Genomic DNA, 21058 nt, shown 5'->3' with positions numbered 1-21058 from the left:
GTCCCTGAACCTCCTCTATCCTTTGACTTTTTTCCCCATTGATACCAAAGCACCCCATATCATGCCATGTGAGAGACCCCTCTTTCTAGTACAGATAACTGTTCTACCATCCCATAATTTTCATGACAAGAGGGGGGGGGGGCAGCTAGCAATTTTAACATTGTTGGACATCATAGGAGTTTACATTTTTCATGTGTCCTAACAACCACACATATTAAGGGAAAGCCAACATGTGCATAAGCTACATACACAACTCTTTTCTATTTCTTCCTTTCCATCACTGCGACTAGTTACTGACCTACATTACATATGAGCCTCCGGCAGATGGCCCCATGCCTTCCTTCAAATGAGAAGAGAAGGTCATCATCTGCTCTGTGTTCCCTCCAAGATTATGGCTGTTCCATAAAGCCAAGACACAACATCATAAAACAACCACCCTTTTATTGTACCAGTCGATCAGTAGCTAAACTCTGTTTTGCCCTGGTCAGAGTTGGATGTGGTTAGGTAGAAGCTGGTAAGTAGGGAGTTGCAATGTTAGGTGTGTTATACTCAACTGTAATCTCTGTTTATTGGTAGAAGTCAAGTAAAGTAATTAGCTTAAGTTAAATTATTTTATACTCCAATTATCACGCATATTTAGATCTTACAACACTCTGTTAAGCATAGCCAAAAGAAAACTGCTAAGAAGGCAGCTAAAAACTTGCTGTAGTGAGTTCTGAGGAAAATAAATACAATAAACAAAGCTAGAAATACAGCACAGTTTGCCACAATATAGGCCTTGGACAAGTGAGAAATGACCACTCCAGTGGCAACACTATATATATAGTGATGTAACACATTACTCCACTAATCTGTCTTCACTAGAGTTTTATGCTGTGAACTGTAGCTCTGCATACACAGACCAGTTCAAGTATTTATTCTCCAGTGTATGTAAAAAGATTAAAAATAATACTGTTCCTTGCTAAATTTAAAAAGGTCTACATTTTTCTTGTACATGTTACTTCTTTTCTGCACATCAACCTTCTTTTAGGCCTTTTACAGTCCTCATGGTAATTCTTCAGCATGGCATTCATAAAACAGAAGAAAACATAACACTCCAAATGCGGCACAGTCTAGCCTGTTTCAAATTCTCTTTGATTGTATATGCCTTTTAGCAGGTGTATACTCTCACTCTGATACTAAACGACTTACCTAAACCTGACAGGAAAATGTCACTGGCAGAGATTCATAAACATGTTTCCGTAAAACTTCAGGTATGGTGTAATATACTATAGAAAAAGTATAAAGACCTCTTTACAGCAGGAAAAAATATTAAACAGAGATATCTTTCAGAAAGAGTTCTAGAGAGAGAAAGAGAAAGGCATGGTCAGGGAATAAATAACAGCAAAACTCTAATGTTGACTTTTGCGGGATATACACTGGTATGTGTGGGCAGATTATCATTTGTACAACTTCAGATCAAACTTTCATAAATGTTCATTTATACCACCAAATAAATTTCAAACAGAAAGAAATTTTACACAGGTTAAGTCCACACAACAGGTAAATGAAAGACTAAGTTCCATACTGAAAATACAGTAGCACTTACAAAAAACACAGGGCAGCAGTGTAAATGATAATATAAGGACAGCAAGTAGAATGCAAGCCTCCCAGCAAATCTCTGAAGTACAAAGACAAAGGAACCATGTGAAAACTGGTAACATTAAAATGAACTTTTCTTCACTTGTCTTCATCATTATAGTTCATCATGATACTCTGACTGTATGCTGATCAGATTTGTTATCATATCTTCTACAGGCTGTTGCCATTTGTGACAATTCAGACTTCTGTTATGAAACACACTCATCTGTTTCTGTAATGCAATAAAGTGTTCCAGCATAATGCAGTAAATTCATTATAAACTGTCTTGACAAGTAAAAACGGAAAAAAAATGTAGCAGAATGCCAAAAATTCATTATCTAAACTGATGTAGTAAATGAATATCTGTAGTGAAACATTAACAATGCTTTTGTTTGAATTCCCTATACAAGTGAAGAATCCTTGTAACGTTGAGACGGTTTGTGCTTAACATTTCCTTCCCATCCTTGGCGAATTTTTGTAAGTTTTCTGTCAATGCATGGAGTCATAAGAAAGAACTTTAGGACAAGCACAGTGCAAGGGATCACAAGAGATAGCATGTAGGCTGGAGGTAGATACCAGTTGTAGCGGGAACTGTAGAGGAATTTGTTCCATCCATACAACAGAACATGTCCAGTGCAGAGCATCAATGTAACAAACCCCAATTTGGACTGTGGAGAAAAATAAATAAGTCACCAGCATACCTTAAATAGAATTACATTTACGCTAAATATATTAAATATTAAATAATATTAAATGTACCCCTTTAAACAGTATCAAATATCATGTATACATTATGTGTTTTATACGACTTCTAGTACTGTTTCAAAAAAGGCATTACCTTCAGCATATGCATCTATAAACATTTAAATAGCATCTTTCAAATTTTCATGTGGATTTTATTACGCATAAAATACATTTTTCCCCATTCTACAACACTTGTGACATCATGAGCTTAAAGGGCTTGCTGCAGGAAATCAGGTACAACAAACCATACTTATTAGAATGGTGTTTTTACTGTTTTTTTTTGTTTTTGTCCGCTATTCCCTGAAGACTTTCAACCATCAGATCTTCTTCTTTCAGTCAGTTAGCTAACTGATGCCTCTTCACCACTGTAAGAGGTGATCGAGCTAGACTGCTATTTAGGCAGCCATTAAGGGCATTTTGAATTTGATTTTGTACACTGCCTTGTTCCCCTGTATTTACATGGCAAAGCATCTGAAAGGGGACATGCAATGAGCTGCAGTGAATGGTGTCCCTTCATTTCTGGATGAGGCATTTCCTCTCAGGATGCTCGGTCTCTCCCCATGAAGCACAAATGTGGTTTCCTCAGTCTCCACCAGGGACATCATACCATCTAGTGTGTACCTTCAAGTTCACACATTTTACCCCACCTCTCAGAAATTGTGTATGGGCCACATCCATTCAGTCCTTACCCTCCCTGCCTAGCTTTTCAGGTTCTGGATTACAAATCAAACTCTGGTCTGCTGGGTTTCAGTAGATGCTCCATATCTCTGTGCCACAGATCCAGACTGACTTACTACAATGACATTTTTAGATCAGTGTAAAAGAGCTGATGAAGTTCATTGTGAAATGCATTCATATCTAAGCCAGTTACACCATGACTGGATGCTGTGCCATTTTGGAAACAGCTGACTGATTACATTAAACTTTTAATACAAGATGAAGGCAGATGAGGCAGTGTGTTTGCTTGCTCAGCTGTAACAATTAGTGCCAACCACAACAAACCTATGACTGAGTGCAGAGAGCTTAGTCTGCATATAGGCTTCTGAAAAGGCAAACACTTTTTCTTGACTCAGTATAGCGCATAAGCTGGTGTCTAGAATCAGTTAATAAAAAACATATTCTGTAGATTTGGTTTAACTCCTTCAATCACATAGTGAGCATTATGTGAATCTGAGCAATCATTTAAGTTGATCAGTATTCTCAGAGCCCTCCAGGAAAAACAAAATAATGTGCTCCTAGTTGGTCTTAACTGGCAAAAATAAAGAAACAGATAAAAAGAGAGTCTATATTATGAATACAATGGAAAGTAATATCAAAAGAATAAATATTAGGACAAGATACCAGGAGAAGAAGGTGGTGACATTTCTGACCATCAGAACTGGTGTATTGAAAATGGTCTCAAGTTAAATGCAAAAAAAGTGCAACACAATAGCATTCAGTAAAAAAGCTGTACCCTCCTCATATATTATAAATAGTACTCCTCTTCAGACAGACAAAGAAATAAAAGACCTGGGTTCTGATGGGGACAATTCTCATTCATTCAATGATTATGTTTTCACCATAATCAGGAAATCCTTCTATCTGTCTGAGTTAATTTCCAGGGGAATATCTTCAAGATCCAAAGAAGCCATGCTACCACTTTACTCTTCCCTTGTCAGACCCGTCATTGAATACAATGCCTCTTTGGATTGTAGAAACTGAAACATTGCGCAGCTAGAAAAGTCCCAAAGATGTCTTACCAAGAAAATCAAAGGCCTTAAATATTTCAACTATCCTGACAGATTAACCAAGCCCTCCTTATACTCAGTGGTCTACAAGCTGTTCTGAGGTGTCCATTATTTTCCTTTTCAAGACAAAATAGACCCAGTCCTATATGACCTTCCGCTTCCCGGTAAAACCAGTGGCTCTGCAAACACTCACAATAAGGGCCTAAAAAATCTAGACAAACAAATAGAAGTCACTGGATAGACAGACTTCTAACTCAATGTACTCCCAACCTACAGAATATGTTATCTCTACAGGTCAAAGTATGGATTTGACTCTCTTTAAGGGCTAGTCTTAATAACTGGCTGGGTAGACATGTATTTACAACCAGGATCGCCATGTACAGCCTTGCTCAACTTGTGAGGTAAGCACTGGTAAGTACTTGGAAAGGGATGCATGCACTTTTAAATATATTTTCTTAAAGTTGAATATGGGCAGGCATCTTAAGGTGCTTCAACAAAGTATTAGTTTAAGGGCGTGCACACTTATGCAACCAGCTTATTGTATGTTTTTTATTTTTTATATTTTTTCTCCCTAAAAGATTTGTTTTTCAATTGAATTGTACAGGTTATAGATCACATTAAAGGTGGGAAAAGTTTTGAAATGATTTATTGTGGTCTAATTTTTTTTTTATCATAAAAACCTGGCATATCCACTATATGTTTGTTGTACAGGTGTATCTGGATTTGTCGAAAGCTGTTGTACAGGTGTATCTGGATTTGTCGAAAGCTTTTGACAGCGTAACCTATTCTGGCATCTTGGATGCTATGCATAAGCAGATGGTTAATCCTTAAATTATCCATTGGGTAGCAAACTGGTTGAGTGGAAGACACCAAAGGGTAAAGATAAGAAATTTAATATCTGAATGGGTACAAGTTAATAAAGATGTCCCCCAGGGTTCGGTGGGTCTATATTATAACATCGAAGTTCAAAAACTTTGAATGTTATAATATCGAACCCAGTAGAGTGAACACTTGAAATAGCGAAGCTGCAGAACACCGAATACTTTCCTAGGGAAAGTATTCAGTGGGCCATTTCTGCAGCTTCGCTATTTCCTCAACTGTGGAGCAAAGGTTATGGACCGGGTTAAGGTAAGTGTGCGAATGAATGTGAGTGTGTACGATTGGGCATGCGTTAGGTGATTTAGGGTTAGGGCACGGGTCAGGTAAATGTGCGATTGTGTGGACGTGAGGTTTAGGGTGGGGTAGGTGAGTTAGGGTTTGGGAGCAGGTAAGGTGAGTGTGCGATAGGGCGGTTAGGGTTGGGTTAAGGTAAGTGGGTAGATAGTGGTGTATGTCTGGTTTACTGTAGGGTTTTGTGAAGTATATGTGTGTGGATTATTTATTTTGGTGTGCTTGAGGTGTGTGTATGTTTGTTGGAACAGCAAATTTTTTCCCTGGGAAAAAATTTGCTATTCTGACTGTTCGGTTTTCTGGTGTTTCGATTGAATGGGGTTGATATTATAACATTCGATGTTTTTAGACTTCGATGTTATAATATAGACCCGGGTTTCGTCCTTGGACCTATTTTGTTAAATTTTTTTTTTTTTTTGCTAATATCTACTACGAATAAATTATCAATGGCTAAGTATGCTGATGATATTAAAATAGGATGTGACGTTGCTAACTCAGAAGATATCAACTGTTTTAATTATTATTTGCATCAAAGAGGTTTATGGTTAAATCAAACTGGACAGAAGGTTAATAAAGATAAGCATGCTGTTCTTTACATCATATGTTTGCCCCGTCATTGAGTACAGCATGTTGTACTGTACATATAATAGGAGAGATCGCCTAGTACTGAAAGTTATACAATGAGAATTTAGAAAGAGAGTCGTTAGGTGAAGAGATATCATAACAAACAGGGTTGGAAAACTGGTGTCTCTTTACAATTAGTTAGAGGTACTTGAGGGTAAAATTATGTCTAATTTATAAATAACTATGGGATGAAAAATACTGTATTTTATTAAAATCTGAATTATTGAAATAAGTAATTAGAGATACAGGTTATACCTACAGAACTGATAAGACTAGAACAACATTAACAACAGGCTATTTAACACAGTCAATGGTACATTTATGGAATAAAGTTCCAGTTCATATTTATTAATCATCTTCTGTACAGAGGCTGTGCTCTGATTGGCCTGTCACAGGTATTAATGAACTATTGACCTATGGGTACATTTCTGTTCAAATGGTCCTTTTCAGCTACTGCCCTTCTATACACTAGACTTTGAAATCATCCTTCTACCCATACCCCTCATATTTCTGATATATTCCTTCAAATATAAATTAAAGGTCTCACTTATTTGATTGGGCAAACCATACATGTTTTCATCCTTATAATCTAATCTGTCCACTTCCTGCTCTCTACATTTCTCTTTCTATGTCCATGCCTCATGCATCACACTCTAGTCCCCTTGGAACCACCAAAAGTCACTTCTGCTTAAACATTCTGCTTCTGTCTGCATATTGTTAACTGCACCAACTCCCCCTGTAAAGCCAATTGCAAATGTAAACTTAACTTTAAACAGTTTCTTGCCTTCACAATCCAGTTCTGTAGACTGTTCATTTGCAATTCTGATGTCTTCACTTTTTTTGCCGGTGCAGTTTAGTAAAAAAAAATAATTTAAATCCACATGTTTTTTTTTTGCACTTCTTGCACACATGCCAGCATGCTTCCTGGTCATGTGTCATGAAACCAAGCACCTTGGAGATGCAAATGAGTGCAAGTGCCCACACACCACCGTATAATGTGTCAGCAAATAAAAATAAAATAAAAATAAAAAAACAAAACAAAAAAATAAATAAATTTAAACACTTTTTTCAGTCCCATTTGTGGACAGGTGATTTTAAAGCTGACTGTGAAATCAGCCTGCATCATTCTGCATAGCAAAGCTGTTTACAGTGCCTTAAATATATGTACGGTTACAAAACTGCAGTTAGCAGCTGTATTTGGATGCTACAAGTTACTTCTGATTTATTTTAAAGTAAAGTGAGACTGCCTGTTTTGACAGAATGGTGAAACAACTAGAGATTTTAAACAAGTAAGCATTCTGAAATTTTTGTCTTTAATTTCTACAGTTAGAATATCTGGCTCAAACTGACGCTATCATACATGATATACACACACACATCCACCCCTGTGAATTTAGAATGTAAATGTCGCAGGTTTTTTTTTAAGTTATTTTTTATTAATTTCAGTTACTCAGAAAGCTGCTGCATGCAGGGTTTATCATTGAGACGGTTTAACTATGCAACAGCTCTGAAATGGAAGCTTTGCACAGAGTTCCATTTTAGCACATTGCATATGAGGTTAAAGATATAGACTGTCTTAATAATCAGAGAGGGCACATTTTTAATCCATCACAATATTAGATCTTTTAACTCCGTTAGGCAATTTTTCTAAATACAGCACAATATTATCCAATTCCTGCCTGTTCTTACCTTCTGTCACCATCAGACAAGCCCACAAATGTACTTCTAACCTCTCTTGCCATAAAAAGTACAGTTTTGTACCTACCATAAATGTAGATGTCCGAGAGGAATGCATCTGCAGTCATTACAAATGGGTTGTCCTGTCATCAGGCAGCCCTTCGGTCGGCCGGATTCCAAAGTCTGGGTCTGGCTTCGGCTGGAGTCGCACTTCACCCGACGTCATTGCGGCAGTTTTCGGGTATAAAGGCATCAGCCGACGCCATTTTCCTCAGTGTTTCTTGCCCCAGATGCCAGGAGCCCTCTTGGTAGGCTAAATTTGGATAAATGCCAAAGTTTCCAAATAGTAGAGAGCAAACACACAAAATAAACATGTATGTACATATATACAAACAAATACACCATAATAGATCCCCCCCAAGCTAGCTGAAGATTGGTAAGTACCCTAGGAGTACCTCAGAGGGGAAGGAGGGTGGGTAATCCCGACTGCAGATGCATTCCTCTCGGACATCTACATTTATGGTAGGTACAAAACTGTACTATGTCCTTCATGGATGCATCTGCAGTCATTACAAATGGGTAGAATACCATAGCTAAACTAGGGGAGGAGGAAATGAGAATACATTATGGTGTAGTCAGGATCCCTTGCAAAACAGCAGTGGCAAAGCCAGCATGGGATCTAGAATATAGGGGTAAGTTATAATGCTTGGCAAATGTATGCACGGTGGTCCAAGTAGCAGCCTCTATTATGTCCTTGGTAGCCACTCCTCATAAGAAAGCTGTGGTAGTGGCTGTGGCCCTTGTGGAGTGAGGCCTGATGTTCTCTGGAGTTTTCTTTCCATGGTAGGAGTAACAAAGTCTAATGCAATTTCCTATCCATTTGGAGATTGTCTGTTTAGAAATTGGTTTTCCTTCTTTTCCTGTTGCATAAGCTACCAGAAGCTGGTCAGTTTTTCTATTGTTTTTTGTCCTGTCCAGGTAGTAGCGTAATTGTCTGTGTACATCCAAGGTATGTAAGAGCTTTTCTCCCCTGTTCTGTGGATTGGGGTAGAAAGTAGGAAGGTGGATAGCCTGATTTAAAGAGACTCTGGATACCACCTTAGGCATAAATGTAGGATTTGTTCTCATGGAGACTCTGCCTTGATGGAAGATCAGGAAGGGTTGTACTGCCATTAATGCTTGTAGTTCAGAGACCCTTCTTGCTGAAGTTATTGCCAGCAGGAAGGCAGTCTTCCAGGATAGGTATTGTAAGTCTGCTGTAGCTGCTGGCTCGAAAGGCGGTAGAGTCAGTTTTTCTAGCACAAAGTTCAAGTCCCAAGCTGGCAATGGAGGTTTCCTGGGAGGTTTTACATTTTTAATTCCCCTCAGAAACTGTCTGAGCAGAGGATGCGAGAAGACAGGATTATGCAAGCTGTACTGTGCTGAAATAGCTGATGCATGTATCTTAATGGAGGAATAGGACAGGCCTGTGTGGTAGAGCTCAGCCAAGTACTCCAGGATGTTGGCTATGTTCACCGGTGTCACATCTTGCCCTTTTGCAGCACTCCAGATGAGATATATTTTCCATTTTGCTGCATAATTCTTTCTTGTTGAAGGTCTACGAGCCTCCAGGATTATGTCCTTAACCCTTTGGGATAAATTTGGGTTAATTTCTGTCATGTAATGTTCCAGGCAGTTAGCTGCAGAGTTTTTAGGCTTGGATGCAGAATGTTGTAGTTGTTCTGTGTCAGCAGTAATGGGATCAGTGGTAGTTTCCATATTTGTTCCCTGGACATGCTCCTCAGTAGTGGGTACCAATGTTGTCTTGGCCAGTCTGGGGCTATCAGAATGATCCTCGGATGTTCCTCTTTGATCTTGAGAAGCACCTTGTGCATCAAAGGAAGTGGTGGGAATGCGTATGCTGTCAAGCTTTTCCAACTGAAAGATAGGGAGTCCACCTTCCAAGCAAGTGGGTGGTAAGTCCTTGTGCAGAATTTCTTCAACTGGTGATTGTATGGGGATGCAAACAAGTCTATGTGTGGTAATCCCCATTTCCTTGTGATGTCTTTGAAGATGTCCGGATGCAGCATCCATTCGTGGGCATCTGTTGTAGTTCTGCTTAATATGTCTGCTAGAATGTTTTCCTTCCCTGGTACATAAATTGCCTGTAACTGAAGGTTGTAACCCAGAGCCACATCCCATAGGTCTAGTGCCAGCCGGCATAGGGGGTATGAGTGTGTGCCTCCCTGTTTGTTGATGTACCACATAACTGTGGTGTTGTCTGTCCTTATCAACAGCTGGCCTTCTTGGAGAACAGGTCTGAATGCCTGGATTGCCAATTTTACTGCCATAATTTCTTTTAGGTTTATGTGCAGATGCAGTTGGTCTTGAGTCCATAGGCCTTGAATGCACTTGTCCATCATGTGTGCCCCCCAACCGAGGTCTGAGGCATCTGTCGTGATAGTTTGTCTTGGATGACTTTTGCTGAAGGGCAGTCCTGTGTTTGATTGACAGGCCTGAGCCCACCATAAGAACTCTTGCTTCAGGCATGGGATCATTGGAATTTTGGTTTCCAGGCTGTGCTTGTGCTGAGACCACAAATTCTTTAGGTACCACTGTAGCTTTCCCATATGAAGCCTGGCATGAGGGACCAGAATTATGCAGGATGCCATGAAGCCGAGAGCTTGTAACACTTTTCTTGCAGTTAGGTGGCTCTGCTTTGTTAATGCCAAGAAGTAGAGAGGAAGTTGTTCTTTCTTTTCTGCAGTTAGAAATGCCATTTGTTGTGATGTGTCCAGTTCTGCACCAGAAAAGTTATTATTTGGGATGGAATCAGCCTTGACTTTTTTGTATTGACTGTGTATCCCAGGGCTTGTAGCAGATAGATGACTCTTTGTAAGTCTTCTGTTAATTTGTTTTTGTTGTCCGCTTGTATCAGGCAGTCATCCAGGTAGGGATAGATTTGAATTCCCTGAAGTCTGCAATGAGCGATTACTGATGCCAGGCATTTCGTGAACACTCTGGGCGAAGTAGATAAGCCAAAGGGCAATGCTGAGAATTGATAATGCTCTGATCCTGCAAGAAATCTGAGGTATCTTCTGCAAATTGGTCTTATGGGGACGTGCAGGTATGCCTCCTTGAGATCTAGAGTTACCAGCCAAGACTCCTTGCCCAGCATGGGAAGAAGCTGCTGTAGAGTCAGCATTTTGAATTTTGGAACAATGAGGAATGTGTTTAGAGCGGACAGATCTAGAATAGGCCTCCATTTGTTTTCTTTTCTTGGTACCAGGAAGAGCCTGGAGTAAAATCCCTTCCCTTGCTCTATAGATGGTACTTTTTCCACAGCTCTCATTCTTAATAATTGAGATATTTGTTTTAGAGCTTCTGCCCTTTTAGTATGTGGTAGGTTCGGCATTCCTCTCTTTCCTGGTAGAGTATGGAAATGGAACCTGTAACCTTGGTCTATAGTTTGCAAAATCCATTTTTCTCTTGTAATGCAGTGCCAGTTTCTTGAAAATAAGGTTAGCTTTCCGCCTAAGGGTGCTTCTTGTTGTTCCCTGGTAGGCGGTGCCACCGCCAAGTCACTGTGATTGAGTTGTTGTAGTGGTGGTGGCTGTGTCCGTGCCTTGTTGGTTGTTACCCTGCCACTGGCGACCCCTGTAGGCACCTCTGGATTGGTTTCTGCCTCTAGAGCGCTTATTCCTGCCTCTTTGTGCCTTAGAGGACTCCGGAAAGGACCAATTCTTGGAGGGCCAATTCCTGCTAAACCTTGGAGGTTGAACTTGTAAGAAATCTTTTACTGTTTGCACAGATTTTGCTTTCTCTTCCATCTTTTTCAGAACTTGCTGTGCGGGGGCACCAAATAAATTGACCTTGTCCATAGGTGCATCCAAAAGCTTAGATTTGATATGGTCTGGTAATGCCTGTTCTTTCAACCATGCATGCCGCCTGATAACTGTGCCCGTCATGGCTGATCTAAAGGAAGCCTCCAGTGCATCATAGCCACATTTTAAAGAATGGTTACTAACCTGCTGAATGTTATGTAACATTTCTTGAACATACTTTTTATCTAAAGATTCTTCAGAGGACAGCTTTTTAGTTAACTGGTCAAGCATAAACTCTTGATATTGAATCATATGAAATTGGCAGTTCAAAGCTCTAGCTGACAAGGTAGCAGAGGTGTAAACTTTTTTACCCCATCTCTCTAAGGACCTGGAATCCCTTTCAGAGGGGGTTTTTAGAAGAAGTAGCTGCTACGGCTTTAGGGCCCTGAGAGATAGTCTCAGGATCTGCAAAAGGGGCCTAATATAAGTGGTGATGAGTGTCCGGGACCCTGTAGTACCTATCTGGTTTAGCAGGAGCCGGAGGTAAAGTATCAGGAGAAGTGCAAGCATCATTAAATGCATCATCAACAACAGATAGAACTGGAGGAATAGCTAAAGGCCTATGCTGTGGTAAGTGTAGAAAGGTCCTAAGCCTTTTTCTTGAGTCTGAGAAATCTTGGCCCTACCACTGGAATTGTTCCCTCATAGCATGCAAGGTTTCCCCAAAGGAAAATTCCTCAGGAGGAGAGGCTGAAGGGATGGACTCCTCAGCATCGGAGTCTTCGTAAGGAGAATAAGAAGCCTCAGGAGGATCTGAGTGTTCTGAATCATCAGCAGAATCATCTGTGGCTACTGGCTCAGGGGGCTCTGCTCTAGGTCTCTTTTCTGGAGGAGGGAGAGAGGCCCTGTCTGGATGAGGCTGGGATCCACGGATTAAAGTGATGAGATCCTGTGCCAAGGAAAGCATATGGGAGCTGGTGCTGGGCCTGTGAGAGGGGGGCTTTGCAGCCACTGGTTTGGAAGTTTTGGCTGCTTTAGCCCTGGCAAAGGCCTTAATAGACATAGCTGGAGGAGGCCTAGCAGCTCCACGTGCAGGAGTAGAAATATCTAGAGGGATGGTGTCTGATAAATCCTGTGAAATCGCAACAGAAGGCTGGATTTCAGAAGCCGTTTCTACCAGAATAGAAGAGGCCTCGGTAGAAGGCAAGTTATCGGCTGAAGAAAGAACCGCTTGCTCGGTTTCGGCCAAAACCGAGACACTCGTGGTTTGCTTGGCCGTGGTTTCAGCCGAAACCGCAGACCGCGACTGTCGGTCCTTTTCTTTGCGTTTTTTAGTTATTTGTGTAGTCGGAGGATCCGACGGCATAATGTAGGCAAATTCGGAGCCGAAAATCTGTTCAGCAAAGTCCGAGCGACGTCTCAGCGTCCGCCGGTTAAAAGAAGCACAGGCTAGACAAGCTGCTACGTCGTGGTCTGGGCCTAAACAATGCATGCAATAGGAGTGGAAATCCTTATGAGGTATTTGTTTCCCACAAGTTAAACAGTTATTAACTTTCTCTGACATCGGCTGAGGCAAGAAAGAGTCCCCAACGGGGTACTTAGCTTTATAGAAGTCTTCGAAGTAGTATTCGGTAGTAGTAATCTCTGGATCTGACCGACCGGCACTTGCGAACAGCTTCTGCTTCGGGCGCCACGCGGCAAGAAAGACTGGGGAAAATGGCGTTGGCTGATGCCTTTATACCCGAAAACTGCCGCAATGACGTCGGGTGAAGTGCGACTCCAGCCGAAGCCAGACCCAGACTTTGGAATCCGGCCGACCGAAGGGCTGCCTGATGACAGGACAACCCATTTGTAATGACTGCAGATGCATCCTTGAAGGACATCAGGAAGAACACCATTCTCAGGGGTATTATCAATCCCAACATTCACAGCATTTCTAAACAGCTCCTGCTGTTTAAGTACTCATTTATACTAAGGCCATCTCCATGTATGTAATCTATCCTGATTTTGATCCACATCTATTGACAAAGTTACAAGAGCACAGTCTGAAGCATGTCGATGACAGTCTGTTGCAAACTTGTTTGATCTTCTCTATGACAAAATAATCCAGCCTACTGCCTGTCTGAAAAAGGTAGATGCTATCTTTTCAGTGTGTCTCTCTCTCTCTTCTTACATCTATAAATCTTTGTTCTTTCAATCCTTCCGTCAACCATCCCTGAGGCTTAACATTATATTCCCTTTTCTCACAGGAGAATGTTAATGTTTGTTCATGATGCAAGACCGGATAAAGGAAAGTGCGCATTGTGCTAAGGAAGTTAGTGAGATGGGTGGAGCTTTGCTTTAAAATGCAAGAAAGCAAACAGATACATTTATGGCTTACCAGTTAAGGGTTTGTATTAGAACAAATCTTAACTGCAGCACCCAGCACAGTAAAGCAAACAAACTATAGGGTGTTTTCTCATTGGATTTGATTCAAGATTTGAGAATATTTTACTTCACTTGTTAAATGCATTTATGCAACCTCATCCTATTCATTATGTGAGCCTTTAGCAGTCTTACAGAGACACAAAGGCTCCATTAATGGTGAGGGTACAAAGTGCATAATTAACTGTATTAAAGGAGAAAGTGGTACGAGTTTTGATGAATGGTGACATCATTTAAATATGTTATAAAATAAGAGAAAACACCTTGGCTCTAGAAGTTTGTCACTTTTGAAGTCACACCCCAACATCATATGCAAAATGAGAAAAGGGGCTGTGGATGGATGGAGGATGGATAGATGGATGGATGGATGGATGGATGGATGGATGGATGGATGGATGGATGGATGGGTGGATGGATGGATGGATGTGGGCTTTTATGATTACCAGAAAAATAGTCACAATTGTCTGAATGTCAAAAGAAAAAGTCAGAAGGAGGATGAAGGAGGCAATGATTACAAATACCTGTGTATTTTTAAAGGGGATGTTAGGAAGTTTCTTCTTTATAGAAAGGGTGGCTGAGTTTTGTCACCCTTCCACCTCCAAGGGCCCCCTCCATGGCATCACTTACTTCTATAGAAGCAACACATTTATCCCATGGTGTGACAGTTGAGCATTTCTGGATTAGACAAAAGCCAAGTAGCCCATTTGTTCCTGCCCAGGAAGCCTTGTTGGCCCATCCATTCTGCTACCAGGGTGTAAGCTGTGGGCCACCTTGCTGGCTACCGGTAGGCTGCTTGCTGTCTTGTAGCAGCTACCTGGTTAAGGAGACGAGGCTTGCATGCTCTTTTACATGCTTATCATCCCCTAACACTACAGGGAAACTATCTGTCCAATGTAATATGAACCAACATAGCCACTACAGGTGGGTGAAGCCCCAAGCCACCTCTAAGTGGCCTGTTTATCTAAAGTCTGCACCTCAATCTCCACATGTTCTCACTCTGAGTTATTAGACTCTAAAGTTATTGATTCATAGGTTTTTGTTAGGCAGGCACACGGGTGGCCATATGCAGCTTAGACATGTGACCAGAGAGTTTAATGGGTAGATTTGCCACTTTGTGAAATGATGGTCAAACATGATACCCCAAGAGTGAAGTAGTAGTTACCTTTTCAATTATCAGAGCAGAACGTGAAGTAAGAACATGTGTTATTTTGTTTGTAATGCAAGTAAAAATTGTTCTACAGGTAGGAATTCCTTAGGTAAGAAATCCTCTTTCTCCAAGAAGTCTTGTTTATCTTGCAATGAATGTTGGCCTAATGGTTAAGGTGTTTGCCTTACAAGCACAAGGTGCAGGGTTTGAGTCTCACAAGGGATAATTGACTAGGCTTGTAAGGGCAGTTAGCTTAGTATGAACCTATGCAGCAAGTATTTGTATTACTACAAGTAATTCTGAGTTGGAAGAGGCCTATCAGGACACAATCTTTTATTGCCAAGAAGGTGAGGCAAAGATCACCATGTAAGAGTTGGTACAGATCAATAAAAAGCAAGCAAGAGAGTTTTTAGTCTCTGCAGATAGCTAACACAAAATGCCGTGGTGGTGCAGCGGTAGCATTGTCACCTCACAGCAACAGGTTCTCCTGTTTGATTCTTGGCTGGAATGCCTTCTGTGTGGAGTCTGCATGTCCTCCCTGCAGTCGAGTGGTGTCTGAAAGACATGCGTGAATGGGTGTGCCTTTGTCAAAGGTTGGGCGTTGGGCTGGCACCTCTGCACTGTAAAAATCTACTGCCAATCATTAACGGACCGGAGTTCCATGGTGGCGACCCCTAACAGGGAAAAGCCAGAAGAAGGTAGCTAAGACAAATTAGTTCTCTGATGTTTTTAGTTAAAAATGCTGTGACCTTTCCAGTTTTTCCACTTGTCTTCCAGTTGTCTTGCAGGACATAGCACAGGACATGGTAGGTCCATCATAGAAGCGTTGCCTACCTGCATTTTAACCACACTGCTGGTGCTACTCTTCCTGTGTTAATTTGTAGCTAGCTGGGACAAAAAGCCAAGAGCTGACTTACAACATAAAACAGATTGGGTACTGCCTTGTCAGTGTATGCATCCTGAATACTTTCTAAAGCATTACTGATGTTTCGGGACACACAGAGCAGCAACAGACAGACCTTGTTATATAAAGAGGTATTATTTAGGTGCTCATAGTGACATGTAGTGTCCTATGTCAAACTTCCAAAACACAGGTTTTCTTTTTCTAAGGTATACCCCGTTCTGCCATTTTTACCACCAAGGACATAACTGTCAAGGTAAATATTCTTTATCTGGTGACCTAACAATTTATGAAACTGCTGTTAACAGTACTTTAACTGATACTGCTAATATCTATTTTTGCTTCCTTTGTGTATCTACCAGTACTCATTATGCATGAATAATTATTGATATTTTTCCCCAGGGTGAGGCTGAAATTGCTTATCTGTGATCACTGCTCTACCCTGATTAACAAACTTAAATAACTAATTAACTAAATAATATGCTACGACTGACCTAATGATTAATAAGGCAGTTGTCTACTAAACAGTTTTCATTTAAACATCCTCTGTTGAATCAGTATCAATGAGTCTAAATTTGACCACAGTAATGTTTCGAGGCTGAAATCCTTCATCAGATTGCTACTGACATATGAAGCCAAACATGATTAGAAAGCAGTAGTGGGCACTCTTGATCAATATTTTTTACAATTCTTTGACAAGCAATTATTTGCATCTAGTTTGTTTCAGACTACATTAACAAATGTACCGTGTCAAAAACTGAAATATGTAAAAAAAAGATCTGAAGTGTACTGCAAGATCACTGCTATATTTTATTTACTGCTTTAGGATCCAGATAGACAGCTCTTACTTTTGTGCACTTCGCTGAACGTCATTGCACTACATAACTCATATTTGTTCCAACAGTGGAGATCTAACTTGCTCAGGATCAAATGCTATACATGAAAGAGCTGATGAAATTCCAACAACAGCTGTAGATTTACACCTCAGTTTTTTGACTGATATTCTATAGATTCATTTTTGCTGTAGTGACAAAGACATATACTATCAAAACTCATTTTTCTGTTGTGAAGTTAGTCTGCAGAGAATAAAACACACCACATTGGGGTCTTTGTTTTACTTACTGTATTGCTTACTGCACAATATGAACAGATTTCTTACTACACATTGCAAACTGGTACCATCACACTAATAACCTCATGCCTATAGCCTGTGGTGCAATTTGTTTTTTCTCCAAATCAGTTTATTTCAATTAATATTTATTTATTTATTTATTTTATTTTACATTTGTTGACCGGGATCGTCCGACTGGATACATGTCGATTTTCAGCGGAGGCCCGAGGAGAAAAGCTCCACAATGACAGAAGGTTACATACATGTTATAATATTACATATTATTACATTTAGTAGTGCAGTTAAGGAGAAAGATATACAATATATATCGTAACAAAAACAGTCTAGCAGTAGCTATCACAAAAAATACAACAGTTCCTATACAAATTTTATAAAGCATGTTAGGTTAAAGGACAAAAGCAGCCTTTGAGCTTGATTACTATACAATGTTCTGGTTTAAGGTTATAGGTTCCTACCCTAGGTTGTCTTTTCAACAGAGGTTTAAGGGTTAAAGATATGGTCAGAGATTGGATAAGGAAATACTGTGCTCAGTCTTTTGAAGATAAAAGTTAAGTTGTTAAGCTAGGATAAGTATGGGGAGAAAAGAGATCTAGGTTAAGTGAGGACAGCTAATCTGGGTTAGAGCATTGGCAAAGCTAATAATAATAATATTTCCATTATGATTTAATGATTGGTTACTTACTAACAACAGAGCTTACATTTACTCTGTTAAAAAATAACATTTTAAAATCCAAAATATAAAGTTACTTCCAGATGCATTAATACAAATAAGAAAATATGAAAATTAGGGAAGTAACAAATATTGACGCATAAGTGTGTGTGTGCTTGTGTTTATCTGTACACAAAAGACTCTCCAAAATTTAATGGCATCACTCCAGGCTACTTGTGCAGTTTGTTTACAGAATACAAAACAAGTCTGCTGAGTCTCAGTTTAAAAGTTATTGATGTCAGTGTTTTTAACCTCACTTGTTTCTAGGAGTGGTACACACAGGACTAATTTCTAGCAGATGTTGTAATTTAGTATGACTAGCATGAAAGTGCATTTCTGACATAATGGTTGGAATGTTTCAACATTTCAGTGGCAAAGTGCCAGTCTTGCACTATGACAAAAGTGTAATGCAACTCAGAATGCAAGCATACAATAGTTCAACAAGACAAAAAAAAAGCCAGAAAAAGGGCTAGCATTAATGAGCCATATTTTCACCATACTAAATCGGCAGCTCTAGTGCAATGTGTACACAACGGCATACAGAGCAAGCGTAATCATATTTTATAATATTTAGCCCAGCAGACCTTCCACAAAAAAGTATGTCAAAGTAAAGAGTTAGTAAGTCTGGTGAAGGGTAGAAAGAAAGAAAGAAAGAAAATATACATTAGAAAATATGTCATGGAGAGAATTAACAAGCAACAGAATGAACATTTAAGAAAGAACAAATTAGAATTATACATCATCTATTAAAAGCAACACATATAGTACTAAAGTGAAATGACTTTGACATAGGAAATTGTTAAAGTAACCCTAACAAACTTAACTCTGAACATACTTCATGTTTTGGTATGCAGCACACACACACACACACACACACATATATATATATATATATATATATATATATATATATATATATAGGTCCAGGACTAATGCTCGAGCGGCTGTTTCACCGCATATGAAACAGCCGGTCATACTTACATGAAAGTGCTTTTCACCGAAGAAGCACTTTCGCGTAACTATGCCTGTTGCAGAGATCGCACTACAGTGGAGATAAGGGAAAATTCCCTTTTCTCCACTGTAGTGTGACCTCAGAGTGATAATATAAAAGTAGGGGGGGTGTGGGGGGTGCAGGGGGCTTTCCCCACTGAAAAAAAGTGAATGTAATGTTTTTTTTAAAATACTTTAATGAAAGCGCTTTTTCAGTGAAAGCGCTTTCGTTAAAGTGTGTTTGGAGGATAGTGTATTCAGACTGTTGAATTTTCGTTCAATAGTCCTACATCTATATATATATATATATATATATATATATATATATATATATATATATATATATATATATCTATAGATGGGTCCCCTTCACATGGTCGACTTTTCATAAAGTCGAATTTCATATGGTCTAGACCATATGATCGACTTTTGAAAAGCCGACCATGGGGAACCGCTATCTCCGCAAAGTACGGAATGGAAAATGTTCCCACTTTCGCACTGTAGTGCAATCTCGAAGTCGGTATATTAAAGTTATGGGGGGGTGGGGGGGTGAAGCCCCCTGCTAACAGTTTACAGTAAGTGTTTGTGTGTTTTACTGTTTACTTTACATGATTGGCATTCTGAAAGTCGATCATATGGTCTCGGCCATATGAAAGTCGACTCTCTGAACTGTCGACCATGTAAAGTAAACCCGACGGCTTGCACCTGTCACCCCTGGGCTTTCGGATATTGGCAAAGGCTCTTGCTACCCCCATAGTGCCTTTTTTAGGCAAGGCTCAAAAGACATACCCACCTCCATAGGTATCACAAGGGATAAGAAACTAAGAGTAATGCTACTCAACGCCAGAAGTCTAAACCTCAAGATGCACGCACTCGAAACTCTCCTTAGCATGGAGAACATCGGTATCTGTGCAGTAACAGAAACCTGGTTCAAGGCTCCCGAGAGCACCCCAGCACTACCAGGTTATACCTCATACCATGCTTTTCGGCCCCAAAACTTGGACCGAACCACAAAAGGAGGGGGAGTATCAATATTCGTCAAAGATACCCACACCTCCAGGTTGGTGGCACAGCACGAAGCATCAGAGACTATCCATGTGCAACTAACTGTGGGTAAAACTGCCTTCCAGTTTATAGCCTGCTACAGACCACCCTCCCAAACACAGGAACCCCACTTGGCCTTCCTGAGAATACTGGAAAATATGAAGGTCTCTCCAAACACCATAATATTGGGCGACTTCAACTACCCAAACATAGACTGGGAGCATTACTCTAGCTCAAACACCATAGCCCAAAGGTTCCTAGAATTTATAAACTCAAATGCTATGGAACAACTTGTTACCACTCCCACAAGAGGGGAAAACATATTGGACCTGATCATCACCAACATGGGGACACTATGCACCAGACCAGAAGTGTATCCCTCACTGGTAAGATCAGACCATAAACTAATCTCACTGGATATTCACATCCCGACCCCACCCCCTGCCCAGAAAACCACAGTGAAAAACTTCTCTAAAGCAAATTTCACACGCCTCAAAACCGAGGCGAAATCCTTCAAAGCCCCCGGGCCTGTGGAAAATACGGCCCAGACCACAGAATCCTTTATAAACGCATTCTATGAACACCTTCAGGAATGCATGGATCATGCAATCCCAAATAAAACCAAGACCCAATCCTACAAAGGCAGACGTCCTGTCTGGTGGACCCCAGCCATAAACAAACTATACAATAGAAGGAGGAAGCTATTACATGATAGAGCAAAATCCCAAAAAGGGAAGGCATCTCTGATCAGTATTAGCAAAAAACTACGGGCACTCATAAAATCGTCTAAGGCCAGCTTCGAGAGAAAAATTGCACAGGACACTAAGGATAATCACAAGGCTTTCTTTAGTTATGTTAGGAACCTGGGTGGGAATTCCCAGATATGCTCAGAATTAGTTCAAAATGACAAAAAATACACCAAGCCCACAGACATTGCCAACATCCTAGCTGACAGGTTCAGTGCAAACTTCTCCACCCTCTCCCCACCAAAAGGGCAAATATCTATCCCAACAAAGTGCTGCCCCCCCTGACATCTCAGATGCTCAGGTAAGAGCCGCCCTCTCCAAAGCAAAAAACACAGCATCAGTGGGACCAGATGGTGTCCCGGCTGCCCTACATGAACTCCAAGAAGAGCTAAACCCAAACATAAAACTACTGTTCAATCTTAGCCTTACTACAGGATATGTACCCAAAGAGTGGCATACAGCAACAGTGGTCCCTCTCCACAAAGGTGGTGCCTCAATGGATCCTGGAAACTATCGCCCCATAAGCCTGACTAGCTTGGTCTGCAAAGCTATGGAAAGGATCATCATGGACCTCATAAATAAAGATATTGGGGACCTACA

The 21058-nt window shown here is 40.4% G+C and overlaps 1 protein-coding gene across 2 annotated transcripts in view; it reads right to left on the bottom strand.

Moving 5' to 3' along the window:
* Positions 1-534: 534 nt before the first annotated feature.
* Positions 535-21058, bottom strand: part of LOC122798496 (metalloreductase STEAP4-like) — a 112412-nt gene continuing 91888 nt past the window's right edge. For both annotated transcript variants that reach the window (XM_044067495.1, XM_044067496.1), the window contains one exon: positions 535-2288. In XM_044067495.1, the coding sequence (XP_043923430.1) occupies positions 2022-2288 (267 nt within the window). In that variant the 3' untranslated portion in view covers positions 535-2021. The remainder of the gene's footprint in view (positions 2289-21058) is intronic.

This window comes from Protopterus annectens, chromosome 3.part1 (assembly GCF_019279795.1).
Source record: "Protopterus annectens isolate FY-2018-M chromosome 3.part1, PAN1.0, whole genome shotgun sequence".
Taxonomy (NCBI): Eukaryota; Metazoa; Chordata; order Ceratodontiformes; family Protopteridae; genus Protopterus; species Protopterus annectens.
This window is presented reverse-complemented; position numbering and strand designations above follow the sequence as displayed.